At 41.4% G+C, this 17460-nt stretch overlaps 1 protein-coding gene across 1 annotated transcript in view; it reads right to left on the bottom strand.

The window, feature by feature from the left end:
* RAB4A (RAB4A, member RAS oncogene family) overlaps window positions 1-16842 on the bottom strand; it is a 204972-nt gene extending 188130 nt beyond the window's left edge. The window contains exon 1 of the mRNA XM_040429311.1: window positions 16654-16842. Within this exon, the coding sequence (XP_040285245.1) occupies window positions 16654-16684 (31 nt within the window). The 5' untranslated portion in view covers window positions 16685-16842. The remainder of the gene's footprint in view (window positions 1-16653) is intronic.
* Between the last annotated feature and the right edge of the window lie 618 nt (window positions 16843-17460).

Below are 17460 nucleotides of genomic sequence, written 5' to 3'. Positions count from 1 at the left end.
ACAGGTTCTCAATGGGGTTCAGATCAGGTGAACAAGGAGGCCATGTCATTAGATTTTCTTCTTTTATACCCTTTCTTGCCAGCCACGCTGTGGAGTACTTGGACGCGTGTGATGGAGCATTGTCCTGCATGAAAATCATGTTTTTCTTGAAGGATGCAGACTTCTTCCTGTACCACTGCTTGAAGAAGGTGTCTTCCAGAAACTGGCAGTAGGACTGGGAGTTGAGCTTGACTCCATCCTCAACCCAAAAAGGCCCCACAAGCTCATCTTTGATGATACCAGCCCAAACCAGTACTCCACCTCCACCTTGCTGGCGTCTGAGTCGGACTGGAGCTCTCTGCCCTTTACCAATCCAGCCACGGGCCCATCCATCTGGCCCATCAAGACTCACTCTCATTTCATCAGTCCATAAAACCTTAGAAAAATCAGTCTTGAGATATTTCTTGGCCCAGTCTTGACGTTTCAGCTTGTGTGTCTTGTTCAGTGGTGGTCGTCTTTCAGCCTTTCTTACCTTGGCCATGTCTCTGAGTATTGCACACCTTGTGCTTTTGGGCACTCCAGTGATGTTGCAGCTCTGAAATATGGCCAAACTGGTGGCAAGTGGCATCTTGGCAGCTGCACGCTTGACTTTTCTCAGTTCATGGGCAGTTATTTTGCGCCTTGGTTTTTCCACACGCTTCTTGCGACCCTGTTGACTATTTTGAATGAAACGCTTGATTGTTCGATGATCACGCTTCAGAAGCTTTGCAATTTTAAGAGTGCTGCATCCCTCTGCAAGATATTTCACTATTTTTGACTTTTCTGAGCCTGTCAAGTCCTTCTTTTGACCCATTTTGCCAAAGGAAAGGAAGTTGCCTGATAATTATGCACACCTGATATAGGGTGTTAATGTCATTAGACCACACCCCTTCTCATTACAGAGATGCACATAACCTAATATGCTTAATTGGTAGTAGGCTTTCGAGCCTATATAGCTTGGAGTAAGACAACATGCATAAAGAGGATGATGTGGTCAAAATACTCATTTGCCTAATAATTCTGCACGCAGTGTATATGTTTAACACAAGGTAGTGTCTGGAAATTTATGTAAAAATTATAAAAGATTAATAATAATAGATATAAAAATGTATTGTTTTTAAAATGTTATTTTATGCAGAAAATAAATAAATTTTAAATTTGATACAAAGCATTTCATAAAAAAATCCCCAAAATTCAGCGAAGTGATTAAAATTCTAAAAATTCTTAAAGTTTGCCCAAAAAGATTTTTTCGTGGAGAATTTTGAATGGTCTTGTGCCATACACAGTCGGTCGGTGCACCGTGAGTGACTGATTTCGGTGCACCATGAGTGACCGATTTCCACTTCAACCACAAACATACAGAATTTTTGCATGAGTGCTGCTTATAGCGTGGAAGCAATATAAGCCTACATTGTCGTACTGTATATTTCTGATATCATATTTTTTGTATCGTATTTGTCATTTCAACTATTTTTAATTACTATAATAAATATTAGTTATCAATATCTTAGGTGTGCCCAGTCATCTCCTCTATATTTCATTCTTTTCCAGCAGCGGGGTGACGCTGCAAGACTGAGAGCACCCTTTTTGGTGTGTCAACCACCCTGTGCATCCGACTAATATACTATTATTGAATTTCACTTTTGTCACCCTAGTGGATAGCACGGTTGGCTGATCCACCATGGATATTTGGGATCATATGGAGATCAAAAAACAAAAAAGTAGATAATTTCCTTTTTGATAATATCAATTTAGACACTATTAATTCTGACATATGTATCAATAATACCTTTAGAGAACTGGAAACATTATTAATCCGCCAGTTAAAACAACGGTGGGAAATTAAAACACTAAGAAGATGTATTGAAATTGATAAAATCCCTAACGATTATTGATCAACAAAAATCCTGCACAAGATTTGTGCAGTGATGAATTTAATAAGGAATGGGAGGATCTGCTCCATGAACAGTCGGTCGCATGTACAAAATTAATCATTAAGAGACGTACAGAGATACTGGAGGAGACCACTAAGCGTATTTCCGACTTAAGATTAATAGTGGATAAATTTACTAGGAATGAAGAGTTTAGTGCAATTCAGACAAAAATATGCAGTAATTTGGACAGAATAGAACAAGAAATAATAGAGAAAAGAGTAAAGAAATTGAATTTCAAGAGAAGAGGAAGAGTTGATAGGGAAGTAACTAATAGGGAAGAACGTGATGAACACGCACTAATGATAGGAGCAGCCAATAACACTGGAAAAGAAACAGAAATTAATGAGCAAGAACCAACTAGAAATGATCACTTTAACATACCCACACATAATAGATTTGAAATGTTAGAAGAGATAAATCATTTTTTAGATCGCACTCCCCCACACCACCGTCCAAGAATAAGACAGAGATCACCCCCACCGAGGACACAAACCACACAGAAAAACACGCAGATAGATCACCAATACAATCTGAGAAACAAAACCCAGAATGTATTACAGACACACAAGACCCCAAATATGAGGAGACACAATTCACAGGACGAATATCACAACCACAATTATGCACCCAGGGTGAGACATTACGACACAGAAAGGGGAAGACACGAAGAGGAACAAGGAGAAAAAAAGACACCATCACTACAGATATCACCCGTAATCACAAACGATGCCATTATCAACTTAAGTTCAGTAACCCTATCAGATACACAGAAACAACTCCTCAATAAGGGCCTAAAATTCGCACCAACGAAACCACTCAATAAGTTTGAAACTTTTATTGGAGTGGAGAAATTCATTAGGAAACGGTGTTTAAAAAAATATTTCCTAAAAAATCCAATTAATCGAGAAGCCACTCCCTCTACAAATAATGATAAATTTATACACACTTCCCTGAAAAATAAATCAAAAAAGTATCCGCGAAATGAACTCAGTCAAGAACTGATCACATTTAAAGAATGTGTGATGAAGGATGTAAAAAAGATAAAAAGCAATTTCAAAATACAGGGAGTGCAGAATTATTAGGCAAGTTGTATTTTTGAGGATTCATTTTATTATTGAACAACAACCATGTTCTCAATGAACCCAAAAAACTCATTAATATCAAAGCTGAATATTTTTGGAAGTAGTTTTTAGTTTGTTTTTAGTTTTAGCTATTTTAGGGGGATATCTGTGTGTGCAGGTGACTATTACTGTGCATAATTATTAAGCAACTTAACAAAAAACAAATATATACCCATTTCAATTATTTATTTTTACCAGTGAAACCAATATAACATCTCAACATTCACAAATATACATTTCTGACATTCAAAAACAAAAAAACAAATCAGTGACCAATATAGCCACCTTTCTTTGCAAGGACACTCAAAAGCCTGCCATCCATGGATTCGGTCAGTGTTTTGATCTGTTCACCATCAACATTGCGTGCAGCAGCAACCACAGCCTCCCAGACACTGTTCAGAGAGGTGTACTGTTTTCCCTCCTTGTAAATCTCACATTTGATGATGGACCACAGGTTCTCAATTGGGTTCAGATCAGGTGAACAAGGAGGCCATGTCATTAGATTTTCTTCTTTTATACCCTTTCTTGCCAGCCACGCTGTGGAGTACTTGGACGCATGTGATGGAGCATTGTCCTGCATGAAAATCATGTTTTTCTTGAAGGATGCAGACTTCTTCCTGTACCACTGCTTGAAGAAGGTGTCTTCCAGAAACTGGCAGTAGGACTGGGAGTTGAGCTTGACTCCATCCTCAACCCGAAAAGGCCCCACAAGCTCATCTTTGATGATACTAGCCCAAACCAGTACTCCACCTCCACCTTGCTGGTGTCTGAGTCGGACTGGAGCTCTCTGCCCTTTACCAATCCAGCCACGGGCCCATCCATCTGGCCCATCAAGACTCACTCTCATTTCATCAGTCCATAAAACCTTAGAAAAATCAGTCTTGAGATATTTCTTGGCCCAGTCTTGACGTTTCAGCTTGTGTGTCTTGTTCAGTGGTGGTCGTCTTTCAGCCTTTCTTACCTTGGCCATGTCTCTGAGTATTGCACACCTTGTGTATTTGGGCACTCCAGTGATGTTGCAGCTCTGAAATATGGCCAAACTGGTGGCAAGTGGCATCTTGGCAGCTGCACGCTTGACTTTTCTCAGTTCATGGGCAGTTATTTTGCACCTTGGTTTTTCCACACGCTTCTTGCGACCCTGTTGACTATTTTGAATGAAACGCTTGATTGTTTGATGATTACGCTTCAGAAGCTTTGCAATTTTAAGAGTGCTGCATCCCTCTGCAAGATATCTCACTATTTTTGACTTTTCTGAGCCTGTCAAGTCCTTCTTTTGACCCATTTTGCCAAAGGAAAGGAAGTTGCCTAATAATTATGCACACCTAATATAGGGTGTTGATGTCATTAGACCACACCCCTTCTCATTACAGAGATGCACATCACCTAATATGCTTAATTGGTAGTAGGCTTTCGAGCCTATACAGCTTGGAGTAAGACAACATGCATAAAGAGGATGATGTGGTCAAAATACTCATTTGCCTAATAATTCTGCACGCAGTGTATAAACGTAACAACCTAACACAAAAAGAAACTGCAGCACTTAAACTCCTACAAAAAGAGAATATTATAATAATCCGCCCAGCGGACAAAGGAGGCTCTATAGTGATTCAAGATACAGACAAGTATAATGGGGAACGCTTATGCCAATTGGCAGATACTAGCACATACCAAAAATTTAGAAGTGATCCAACTGACCAATTTTACATAAACCTAGGGAATCTCTGCAAAAAGGGATTAGATAGTGGAATTTTAAATAATGAAGAACATGACTTAATTTTAAACAAATATCCACGGATACCGGCGTTTTATTGCATTCCGAAAATACATAAAGATAAATCAAACCCACCTGGACGCCCCATCATTTCAGGGATTGAATCACTAACAGCAAATCTTTCAATGTACATTGACACCTTACTTCAAACTAAAGTGAAAAATACACCCTCATATGTGAAAGACACAACGCAGATTATCAAAAAAATAGAGAATATGCAATTTGAAAAACACTGGATAATGGGTTCTTTGGATGTCCAATCCTTGTATACGGTCATAGACCATGAACAAGGTAAAAAAGCAATAAAAAAAACAACTCATCACAGAAGAACAGATAGACTTTTTAATTGAGGGAATTGATTTTATTTTAAATCATAATTATTTTTATTTTAATGGATCTTTTTATTTGCAGATTCGGGGCACTGCCATGGGCACCAGGTTCGCCCCCAGTTATGCCAATTTATTTATGGCAGATTGGGAAGAACAATTTGTGGCTCCCAGACTGGGGACGGACCTGGTGCTCTGGCAGAGATACATCGATGATGTGTTTTTTATTTGGCAATCAGGCCCCGAGTCACTTAAAGAGTTTTTAGATGATATTAATCATAACGATTTTAATCTTACATTTTCAGGGACTAATAGTAAAGAAATTTTAGAATTTTTAGATTTGAAAATTTATGTAGATGAAAATATACTCAAAACGTGCACGTTCATTAAACCCTCCACACGGAATAGTTATATTTTATTCAATAGCTGGCACCTACCGAGCTGGCTTATTAATATTCCGCAGGGCCAGTTTCAGAGATTAAGACGAAACTGCACAATGAAGGACCAATTCGAAATAGAGGCGGATAAGATGAAAATCAGAATTTTTAAAGAAAGAATACCCAGAGGAAATTTTAAATTTGGCATTAGATAAAGTTATTAAAATGGATAGAAAATAATTTTTTAATCATAAAAACAATAGTCGTAAAGAACAAATAGATAATCAAGTGAAAATAATACTACCATATAGTAGCGAATATGGCAAGATTAAAAATATTATACATAAACATTGGGACATCATCAAAAAAGAAAAAATTATAGGGACGATTATCCCACCAAAACCCTTGATCGTCTTCACCAAAGCACCAACTTTGGGAAACAAGATAGCCCCCACAGTTAGGGAGGACGAACAACAACAAAATAATATTCCATCAATACAGAAATGGATGGATCTTAAGGGTTTTTTTTTTAGGTGTGGTCAATGCGGTAACTGCAAACTAACATCATTTACCAAACAAACAAAAGAAATAATTGCAACCACAAACGGGTACAAACACACTATAAAAGAATTTCTAACTTGCAGTACAGAGAATGTCATCTATATGATAGAGTGCCCCTGTAAACGCCAATACATAGGTAGGACTAAAAGAACCCTCAAAAAACGTCTTTCCGAACATATATCCAACATTAAAAAGGGAGTAGAAACCCACTCACTGTCTAAACATTTTAAAATTGCTCATAACAGTGATCCATCCAATCCAAAAATTTGCGGCCATAGATAAAGTACCAAAAAGTTGGAGAAAAGGGAACCACATTAGCAAAATGTCGAGATTAGAAACACAAAGAATCTTTGAAATGGAGACTATGATCCCAGACGGTTTAAATGCAGAATATGAACTTTTTGGTTTTCTATAAATATGGGTTGGGGCCTGCCTTTGAGGGCGAGCTCTGCCGAGTAGCTTTCTGTCCCGGCGGGTTCCCTCTTGACGGCAGTCCTACACCGTGGTGCACCGACCGACTGTGTATGGCACAAGACCATTCCAAATTCTCCACGAAAAAATCTTTTTGGGCAAACTTTATGAATTTTTTGAATTTTAATCACTTCGCTGAATTTTGGGGATTTTTTCTGAAATGCTTTGTATCAAATTTAAAATTTATTTATTTTCTGCATAAAATAACGTTTTAAAAACAATACATTTTTATATCTATTATTATTAATCTTTTATAATTTTTACATAAATTTCCAGACACTACCTTGTGTTAAACATATAGATAATTGGATATACATAGTTTCCAGAATTCTAGGGAGGAATTAATATAAACCGATTTGTGGTTATATATTGATACATGTGTACATGTGTTCATGTCCATAGGTACACACACACACACACACACACACAATCTCCCAGATGTGTACTTATATATTGTTACATTTTTGTTCTATTTTTTGCTATTAGGACACATATGTATCACTATTTTGCATTCTGCACAATCCATGACTCCCTAACCTCTACCAGACTTGGAAATGTTTTTCCCCCCTCCCTTTTTTAATTCATCTATTCCCTATTTTATGACACTTTAGAATATACCTTCTGATCACATATACACAGTGTGTTCATAATGCTTTTGAAACTGTCTGCTATATTTGCTGTACCCTTTATTAACATATTTAATAATATATAATATGCAGTTGTCTGGGTAGGTTATAGTGACAACAGAAACGCAAGAGAATCGCAACGATATTATATAGTTGCTATCTATTCCTAGCTGAATAAGCGCATAAGACACTAAGTACTTACAGATGCGGGTATACATTAACAACGGACAAAATAAGTGAAATAAGAAAAACCGCTACAGTACAATAATAAGGGAAGTAATTCCCGACTGGATAATGACTCTAATAGGATTTCCGGAACCAGAATCCGAACCGGGTTTTGTAGAGCATAAAAGGATGGTCGTTTGGGGAGATCAGATAGCCACTGAGGAAGGGGACACTATAGCCCCGAAACGCGTCTGGTCTGACCCCCCCCCCAAGTACAACTTCATGTGAGTGCACCACATCGATCCTATTCAGGAACAACTCTGAACCGTTTTGCAAAGAACAGCGGGCCTGAAACTTCTGCCCGGAAGGTTGTGATATCGCAATCGGATCCAAACAAGCGGGACCGCGTGCAGCAACCTAACTGCTAACAGGTGACCCATATCACCAACTGTGGGATTCACCCGACCGCAATAAGAAAACCGGGAGTAAGTTCCGATAGACGGCAGAGGTTTATCCTATGTGTGAGAACCCTCCAACACCGGTAAGAGTGTTCCTTAACTAACTACTGCTTTATTGCTGGATCTTTCTCTGACCGAAAGCGGGACGCCGCTGGGTCAGCTACGGAGCAAGTTATCACTTATGACTATTGCACTTTTTCCATATAGCGCTAGTTCGCTACTTTAAATCGGCATCTGTTGTACCCGGACATTTGACCTATTAGGGTCAGTGAACTTTCATCTCATTTCATTATTATATATTTATATTTTTATCAGATGATTACGGCTTGTATTTTTATAAGATAATTACTGCTAATACTGCATTTTAACTGGTATAAGACTGCCACTTTTTATTGCTATTTTATGCCAAATTCTATCATCACTATGCATTTACTTCATCCACTTGCATTGTGTCTGGAGTGAGGTTATCAGTCACAGGTATCTTATACCGTCATCCATGAGTGACTGATTTCCACTTCAACCACAAACATACAGAATTTTTGCATGAGTGCTGCTTATAGCGTGGAAGCGATATAAGCCTACATTGTCGTACTGTATATTTCCGATATCATATTTTTTGTATCGTATTTGTCATTTAAACTATTTTTAATTACTATAATAAATATTAGTTACCAATATCTTAGGTGTGCCCAGTCATCTCCTCTATATGTCATGTAATCTCAGTCTTTGATTAAAGGAATGATGGTCATTATAGATTCCATTTTGAATTTTCTGTATACAATGGATCTGTTTAACCCCTTTAGATTTATGATAGTACAGAAGGATCCGTCTGGTTTCTGAACCAAAAACAGGTTTGAATAATAACCAGTTCCTTCTTCTGAACTGGGGACTTTTACCACCCCCCCCCTGACTCTGTTAACTGTAGGACCCCCCGCCAACTCCTTCCTAGAACATTTGGGCTGTGGGAGGTTATCCGGAACTTTTTTGGAGGGGCTGAGGAAAATTCTATTCGGTAACCGTTTAAGATATCCAAGGTCCAGGGGTTCTGGGTCACGGTTTCCCAGTGGGATAGAAATTTCCTCAACCTTTTTCCCACTCAGGCGTCATTGTTTGTCAGACTGTTTGTTTTGGGGGTTGAGAAGGAACCCTCTTGCCTTTCCCCCCTTTTTGGTGGCTTCACCTACCAGTTTTTCCTTTTCCCCTATAGGACTTGGATTGGGTGTTAAAGGAACGAAAGGGCTTCTTTTTATTTTCCTCAGGGAAGAATCCAGTGCGGGACCAAAAAGCGTATTCCCCTGAAAAAGCGATAGAACATAATTTTGCTTTTGACGTTCTATCCCCTCCCCACGATTTTATCCACAGGGCCCTCCTTGTGGAATTTTAGAGAGCGGCATCCTTGGCGGCGAAAACCTCATGGACTCAGCTGAAGGCATCTGCCAAGAATGCTGTGGCCGACTTGAGGAGTGGGATAGAATTTAGGATTTCCTCTTTCGAGGTCTTATTTTCAATATGGTTTTCCAGTTCACTAAGCCAAAAATACATGACCCTAGCTACAGAGGTTGCAGCTATGTTCGTTTTTATTCCAAACATGGATGCTTCCCAAGATTTTTTTTAGGAGTGAGTCCGCCTTCCTTTCCATCGGATCCTGTAACTGAGAGGAATCCTCGAATGGAAGGGAGGTTTTCTTGACCACTTTCGCTACTTGGACGTCAATTTTCGGTGTTTCGTTAAATATCTTTACATCGGTTGGATCAAACAGTAATCTGTTTTTGAATTCCCTGGAGACTCCCAATCTCATCTCTGGATCCATCCATTCATCCAGGATCATATCTTTTTGATTGTTTAGCTCTGAGTCCCCTAAACATTTCATCCTGGACTGATCAAGGTTTTTGTACTTTCTCAATGCCCATGGTTGCCCATACGGCGCCCAATAACTCCTCCATATCCTCAGACGAAAATAAGTATTTTTTTACTGTCTTCCACTAGTTCTCTTTCTGACAGTGCGTCTACGTTCTGTCTAGAGGTGGAAGCCTCCTCGTCCATGTCCTCTGATTCAGAGGAGGATGGAGCGGACACCTTAGATTTTTTCGCAGGCGTAGTAGGAGGGGCAGATCTGAGAGAGGCCAGGGAAGATTTTATCTCGCTCTGGATCATTGATTTAACTTCCATAAGTATGGACGGTTGCTCCCCTTTTACAAGCTCGTTAATGTAGGCTTGGCACAGCTTCTTTTTGTACTTTCCAGATAATCTCTTGCCACAAGTAGCGCATCTAGGGACCTTAGCCTTTTACTCCCTATAAGAGAGGAGCAACCAGGTATCAGTGGACTATACACAGTTAGCATGTCATCATGATACACATTTTTCTCCCCACAGGGGAATTCACGGTTGGAGTAACTGAGGGGGCATCTGTAGGATCCATTTTGCCTGCAGGGGCTGACATCTGGTGCAGGAACTTCAATCTGGAGGCAGCAGTAGTCCCTTCAAACTGCTGCCTCTCAATGCCAGCGCGGCGTCTGAAGTCATCACTGTGCGAGCGTGCCCGGGTTCCTAACTCAGCTCCCTCAGCCTCCTGCCGGTCCCGAGCAGAGCGCAGCGCTGCGGCTTCACACACAGGAATCCATGTGCAGCCAGCTCTGTGGTGTGCGGTCAGCTTCCCAATAAAGGGAAGGGGGACCCTGCGAATGAGGAGAGATTCAGGCCCCTGCTGGACAGGAACGAGATGCAGCTCCATTATGTCTTCCTCTGCCCAGCTTTGGAAGGAACCGCCGGAGGGCAGAGGGAAAAGGATAAAAATACTGTAAGGTATTAAAAAACAAAAACAAAGGGTGATGTTCTTCACCTCCCACAGGAGGTCTCTCTGTGAGGTGCCCCCGTAGGGACAGGAAACACTGAGGGTGAGAGTGGGTGGTGGCCTTTTAAACTCTGTGTTCCTGCCTCTACAGAGGTCAAGGGGTCAATCTCCAGGTTAAGCCGTCATTGTGGACGAAATGGTGACACCAGGTGACAGATTCCCTTTAAAGGTGTTGTCTTACTTCAGCAAATAGCATAAAATCATGTAGAGAGAGTTAATACTACAAGGCACTTACTAATGTGTTGTGATTTGAAAACAATATGTAGACACAATTTGTACTTGATTGTATAAAATGTACTTTAAAGGGATTCTGTCACCAAGTTTTAGGTTATAGAGCTGCGGACATGCACGGCTAGATCGCCGCTAGCATGTCCGCAATATACCTGTCCGCTTTTATTTTCTTTAAAAAAGGATTGAGAGATATGTAAATTAGTCTTGTAAGGTGACCAAGGGGCTGCACGAACCTTCCTGGTGCCCAGCCACGCCCGCCTGTGAAGGAGCCCAGCACCGCCTATGTCCTCCGAATCTCCTCCTTTCGTCACCGTTAGATAGCCGTAATCTCGCGATGCGCGAGCTCGCGCATGCGCAGTGCCGGTATAGTGTTCCTTCCCTGTGCTGGCATCAGCCTCAAGGAAGGAACTGCGCATGCAGGAAGGTTTGTACAGCCCCTTGGTCACCTTAAAAGACTAATTTACATATCTCTAAAATCCTTTTTTAAAGAAAATAAAAGCGGACAGGTATATTGCGGACATGCTAGCGGCGATCTAGCCGTGAATGTCCGTATCTCTATAGCCTAAAACGTGGTGACAGATTCCCTTTAACCCCTTAAGGACTTAGTACGCCCTGTTTCCCGAGTCCTTAAGGACCCAGGGCGTACCGGTACGTCCTGTGTAGTTTTGATCAATGCCGCACAGCTGGCAGTGATCGGAACAGGGTGCCTGTTGAAATCATTCAGCAGGCACCCTGTGACAATGCCTAGGGGGGGTCCTGTGACCACCCCGCATTGCCGATCGCTACAAACCGCAGGTCAATTCAGACCTGCGGTTTTTAGCGATTATGCAAGTTACGGACCGCAGGGATCAGAAACCTCAAAGTGCCCATATTTCTGAAAGTTAAACCCCCCCCCCCCCCCAGGCCTCTGTGTTTTTGTGCCTGTAGGCGCAGAGTGGGGGGGGGGGAGGATTGCAGGCGGTGCGGGAGGCGGGCGGCAGTGTGGGGGCGGGTGCGCGATCTTCCGCCCGCCCCCTGTTTATTTTCAGGATGGCCGAGCGGTTGAATCAGAGTGTCAGCTCATTGCTGACACTCCGATTCAAATGACAGACATCTGTGCAGATGTCCGCCGTTTTAACCCCTTCCATGCCGCGGTCTGTAGGGACCGCCGAATGGAAGAGGTGAAGAGGGAAGGAGCTCCCTCCCTCTCCCATCGGGGGGCTTCTGTGCCTTTGCAGCCCCCGGACAGGATGGGGTGACAGAGGGAGGGAGCCCTCCTCCCTCCCCTTCCCCGTCTGCTCAGTTGTGGCAGACGGGGAAGGTTCCCAAGGCAACAGGACGCCTTCTCAGGTATCCTGCTGTCCACGGTGCTGAACAGATCTGTGCTAAAGGCAGAGATCTGTTCAGACAAAGTGTGAGTGAAATACAGTGCAGTACACTATATAGTGTACTGTACATTATTACACAAACATCAGACCCACTTGATCTTCAAGAACCAAGTGGGTCTGGGTAAAAAAAACTATTGTAAAAAAGTGAATAAATGAAAAAAAAAAAAAAAAAAAAAAAACATTTATCCCTGATTAAAAATTAAAAAAATAAAATTCCCTACACATGTTATATATTACCGCGTCCGTAACGACCCGATCTATAAAACGGTCATGTTACATTTCCCGCTCGGTGAACGCCATAAAAAATAATAAATAAAAACTATGATGAAATTGAAATTTTGCTCACCTTACTTCCAAAAAAAGGTAATAAAAGTGATCAAAAAAAGTCGTATGTACGCCAAAATAGTACCATTCAAACAGTCATCTCATCCCGCAAAAAATGAGCCCCTACATGAGACAATGGCCCAAAAAATAAAAAAAACTATGGCTCTCAGACTATAGAGACACTAAAATGATTTTTTTTGTTTCAAAAATGATATTATTGTGTAAAACTTAAATAAATTTAAAAAAGTAAACATATTCGGTATCCCTGCGTCCGTAACATCCTGCTCTATAAAAATAGTACATGATCTAATCTGTCAGATAAACATTGTAAATAATAAAAAATAAAAACTGTGCCAAACACAGGTATTTTTTGGCAAATTTTCCATTTTAATCCATTTTTTCCCGTAACAAAGCAAGGGTTAACAGCCAAACAAAACTCAATATTTATTGCCCTGATTCTTTAGTTTACAGAAACACCCCATACGTGGTCGTAAACCTCTGTACGGGCACACAGCAGGGCGCAGAAGGAAAGGAATGCCATATGGATTTTGGAAGGCAGTTTTTGCTGGTCTTGTTTTTTGACACCATGACCCATTTGAAGCCCCTCTGATTCACCCCTAGAGCAGAAACTCCAAAAACCCCATTTAAGAAACTACACCCCTCAAGGTATTCAAAACTGATTTTACAAACTTTGTTAACCCTTTAAGTGTTCCACAAGAGTCAAATGGAGATGAAGTTTCAGAATTTCTATTTTTTTGTTACTTTGCTTCACAAAAAGTGTAATATAGAGCAACCAAAAATCATATGTACCCTAAACTAGTACCAACAATACTGCCACCCTATCCCGTAGTTTCCAAAATGGGGTCACGTTTTTGGAGTTTCTACTCTAGGGGTGCATCAGGGGGCTTCAAATGGGACATGGTGTAAATAAACCAGTCCAGCGAAATCTGCCTTCCAAAAACCACACAGCTTTCCTTTCCCTCTAAGCCCTGACGTGGGGCCGTAGAGTGGTGTACGACCACATATCGGGAGTTTCTGTAAACCGCAGAGTCAGGGCAATAAATATAGAGTTTTGTTTGGCTGTTAACCCTTGCTTTGTTAGTGGAAAAAATGGATTAATATGGAAAATTTGGCAAAAAATTGAAATTCTGAAATGTCATCTCCATTTGCCATCAACTCTTGGGGAACACCTAAAGGGTTAATAATGTTTGTAAAAATCAGTTTTGAATACCTTGAGGGGTGTAGTTTCTAGAATGGGGTCACTTTGGGTGGTTTCTATTATGTAAGTCTCACAAAGTGACTTCAGACCTGAACTGGTCCCTAAAAAGTGGGTTTTTGAAAATTTCAGAAAATTTTCAAGATTTGCATCTAAACTTCTAAGCCTTGTAACGTCCCCAAAAAATAAAATGGCATTCCCAAAATGATCCAAACATGAAGTAGACATATGGAGAATGTAAACTAATAGCTATTTTTGGAGGTATTACTATGTATTATAGAAGTAGAGAAACTGAAACTTTGAAATTTGCAAATTTTTCCAAAATTTGGGTAAATTTGGTATTTTTTTATAAATAAAAATTATTTTTTTTTACTCCATTTTACCAGTGTTATGAAGTACAATATGTGACAAAAAAAACAATCTCAGAATGGCCTGGATAAGTTAAAGCGTTTTAAAGTTATCACCACATAAAGTGACACTGGTCATATTTGCAAAAAATGGCCAAGTCCTTAAAGGGCTTCTGTCACCCCACTAAACTGTTGTTTTTTTTTTTGGTTACTTAGAATGCCTATAATGCGATTTATGTATGCATACATACTGTAATTAATCATTTCTATGCAGCAGATTTTGTTCAAAACGTAGTTTTAAAATATGCAAATTACCTGTCTACCAGCAAGTAGGGCGGCTACTTGCTGGTAGCAGCCACATCCTTCTATCCTAAAGACGCCCCCTCCGCATGTTGATTGACAGGACCAACGGACGGGATCGTCCTCTGGCTGGCCCTGTCTGCTATCAAGATCTCGCGCCTGCGCCGTAACGGTATTCAGTCGGCGCAGGCGCACTGAGAGGCGTACGCTCGCTCGGCCGCTCCATCCTCAATGCGCCTGCGCCGATGACGTCACATCTACACCCGGCGCAGGCGCATTGAGGAATGAGCGGCCGAGTGAGCGTCCGCCTCTCAGTGCGCCTGCGCCGACTGAATACCGTTATGGCGCAGGCGCGAGATCTTGATAGCAGACAGGGCCAGAGAGAGGACGATCCCGTCCGTTGGCCCTGTCAATCAACATGCGGAGGGGGCGTCTTTAGGAAAGGAGGATGCGGCTGCTACCAGCAAGTAGCCGCCCTACTTGTTGGTAGCAAGGTAATTTGCATATTTTAAAACTACGTTTTTAACAAAATCAGCTGAACAGAAATGATTAATTACAGTATGTATGCATAAATCGCATTATAAGCATTCTAAGTAACCAAAAAATATATATAACAGTTTAGTGGGGTGACAGAGGCCTTTAAGGTGAAATAGGGCTGAGTCCTTAAGGGGTTAATGGTATATATCAAAAGCTATTAATAAAAATTATCTGATTTAAAAAAAAAAATGTGTGTTGTGATTGTCCATATTGCTTTCTTTGCTGGCTTGATTCATTTTTCTAGCACATTATACACTGCTCGTTTCCATGGTTACGACCACCCTGTAATCCATCAGCAGGGGTCATGCTTGTACACTATAGGAAAAGGCACTGGCCTCTCTGATGGCCGGGACTGTAGTAACGTATATAGATTAGTGCTTTTTTCTATAGTGTGCAATTACGGCCACCACTACTGGATTGTAGGGTGGTCGTAACCATAGAAACAAGCAATGTATCTGGTGGAAAAATGAATCAAGCCACGAAGCAACATGGACAATCACAATACATTAGTAAGTGCCTTGAATTGACTTTTTCTACATGATAAATGCCACTTGCTGAACAGAGACAACTGCTTTACCTTTTTTTTAACCAATTACTAGCCCACAAAGGGGACCTTAAAAGGTGATCTTTTGATTGCTTCTGTAATACACTGTAGGGGCTAATGCACATGACCGTGTGTATTTTGTGGTCTCAAAACACAGATCTGCAAAAAATAAAAATAAAATCCACTTTAACATTGCCTGTCCTTGTAGGAAAAACAGACAAGAATAGGACATGCTGTATCTTTTTGTGGGACAGACTTGCAGACATACAGATACGGAATGCACACAGTCATTTCCATTTTTTGCAGCCCCATTGAAATGAATGGTTCCGCATTTGGGATGCAAAAAAAACATACATTTGTGTGCATGAGTCCTAATGCTTATACCAAGTACAATGTACTATATTGTCAGTGCTATACTGACAGGCAGTCTGATGGGCAAGAACGGAAAGCAGGCCTCAGGCTTCCATATATGAAGACGTCTCCCTCTAAACCACTGAGATGCTACGGTCACTATTAATCTCGGCATCTAAAAGGGTAAACGACCCAGATCAGTTCTTCTGCTGATCCAGCAGGCCTGTTAGTGACAGCCGTAAAAAGGTGTATTGGCAGTCACTAACGGGTTAAAATGGTATTCTGGTAAGGTGGTCTAATACCTGCGATCTAATAGTTATGCCCTACCCTTTGGAAATGGGATAATGTCTTACCAGGATACCCTTTGGAAATGGGATAATGTCTTACCAGGACACCCTTTGAGATGTCCCAGCACCATCCATGGTTTATCCTCTAGGTGAAGGCTCTGGTCACATTCTGTATACAATGGAAATGCTGGGGTCACCATAATACTGATCCCAATGTCCCCGAATTACAATGGTTCCACTTGTGGTTTCCATATGGTGTGGCTCCAAGAGTGGCCTCAAACAAACTGACATGAACCCATTTATATGAACTACAACAGATGGCACAGAACCGCTCAGGTACCGCACGGACGGAGCCGCCAGTATCTGTGGACACAGCGCCTAGATAGGCGGCGGCCGCCTTCCCCCGGCACCTGTAGCAGCCGCCACCAGTCCTATGCTTTTACGCCACAACCCAGGCCCCGCCTCCATACCGTACGTTTCTGACATGGCTGTCTGCGACATGTTGGAATCACCAGTCGGGTTCTTTGTCGGCCGTTCAGTGCGGCGCCGGTGGTGTCAGCGCCTGGTTGGCCAGGCCGGGAATGTCAGGGGAGATCAGTGTGTCATAGACCTGCGCGGTTCACACACTAGTTCTCGCATTATTCCGCCTCCTTCCCATCGAACAGCGCATGCGCATGCGCATACCACTGCCGTCTCACGTCCATAGCTGAGCTACAGAGACGCACCAAAACAACGCGCACGTGTTACCGCACGGCGTCACGTGGCTCTGCGTCGCTGTGTAATGATAGGAGAGAGTTTCACAACAGCATATCCAGTGTGACTTTTTACTTGGGGACCAAGAGTGCACACACAAATACACGTTTCGGCTACACAGTAGCCTTTCTCAAGTATACTGGTACAAAATTCATTGAACATATAAATACACTGCTCAAAAAAATAAAGGGAACACAAAAATAACACATCCTAGATCTGAATTAAATTAAATATTCTTCTGAAATACTTTGTTCTTTACATAGTTGAATGTGCTGACAACAAAATCACACAAAAATTAAAAAATGGAAATCAAATTTTTTAACCCATGGAGGTCTGGATTTGGAGTCACACTCAAAATCTAAGTGGAAAAACACACTACAGGCTGATCCAACTTTGATGTAATGTCCTTAAAACAAGTCAAAATGAGGCTCAGTAGTGTGTGTGTGGCCTCCACGTGCCTGTATGACCTCCCTACAACGCCTGTGCATGCTCCTGATGAGGTGGCGGACGGTCTCCTGAGGGAT

This window comes from Bufo bufo, chromosome 4, assembly GCF_905171765.1.
Source record: "Bufo bufo chromosome 4, aBufBuf1.1, whole genome shotgun sequence".
NCBI classification, from domain to species: domain Eukaryota; kingdom Metazoa; phylum Chordata; class Amphibia; order Anura; family Bufonidae; genus Bufo; species Bufo bufo.
The sequence above is the reverse complement of the archived record's forward strand: the minus strand, read 5'-3'. Positions and strand labels throughout refer to the sequence as shown.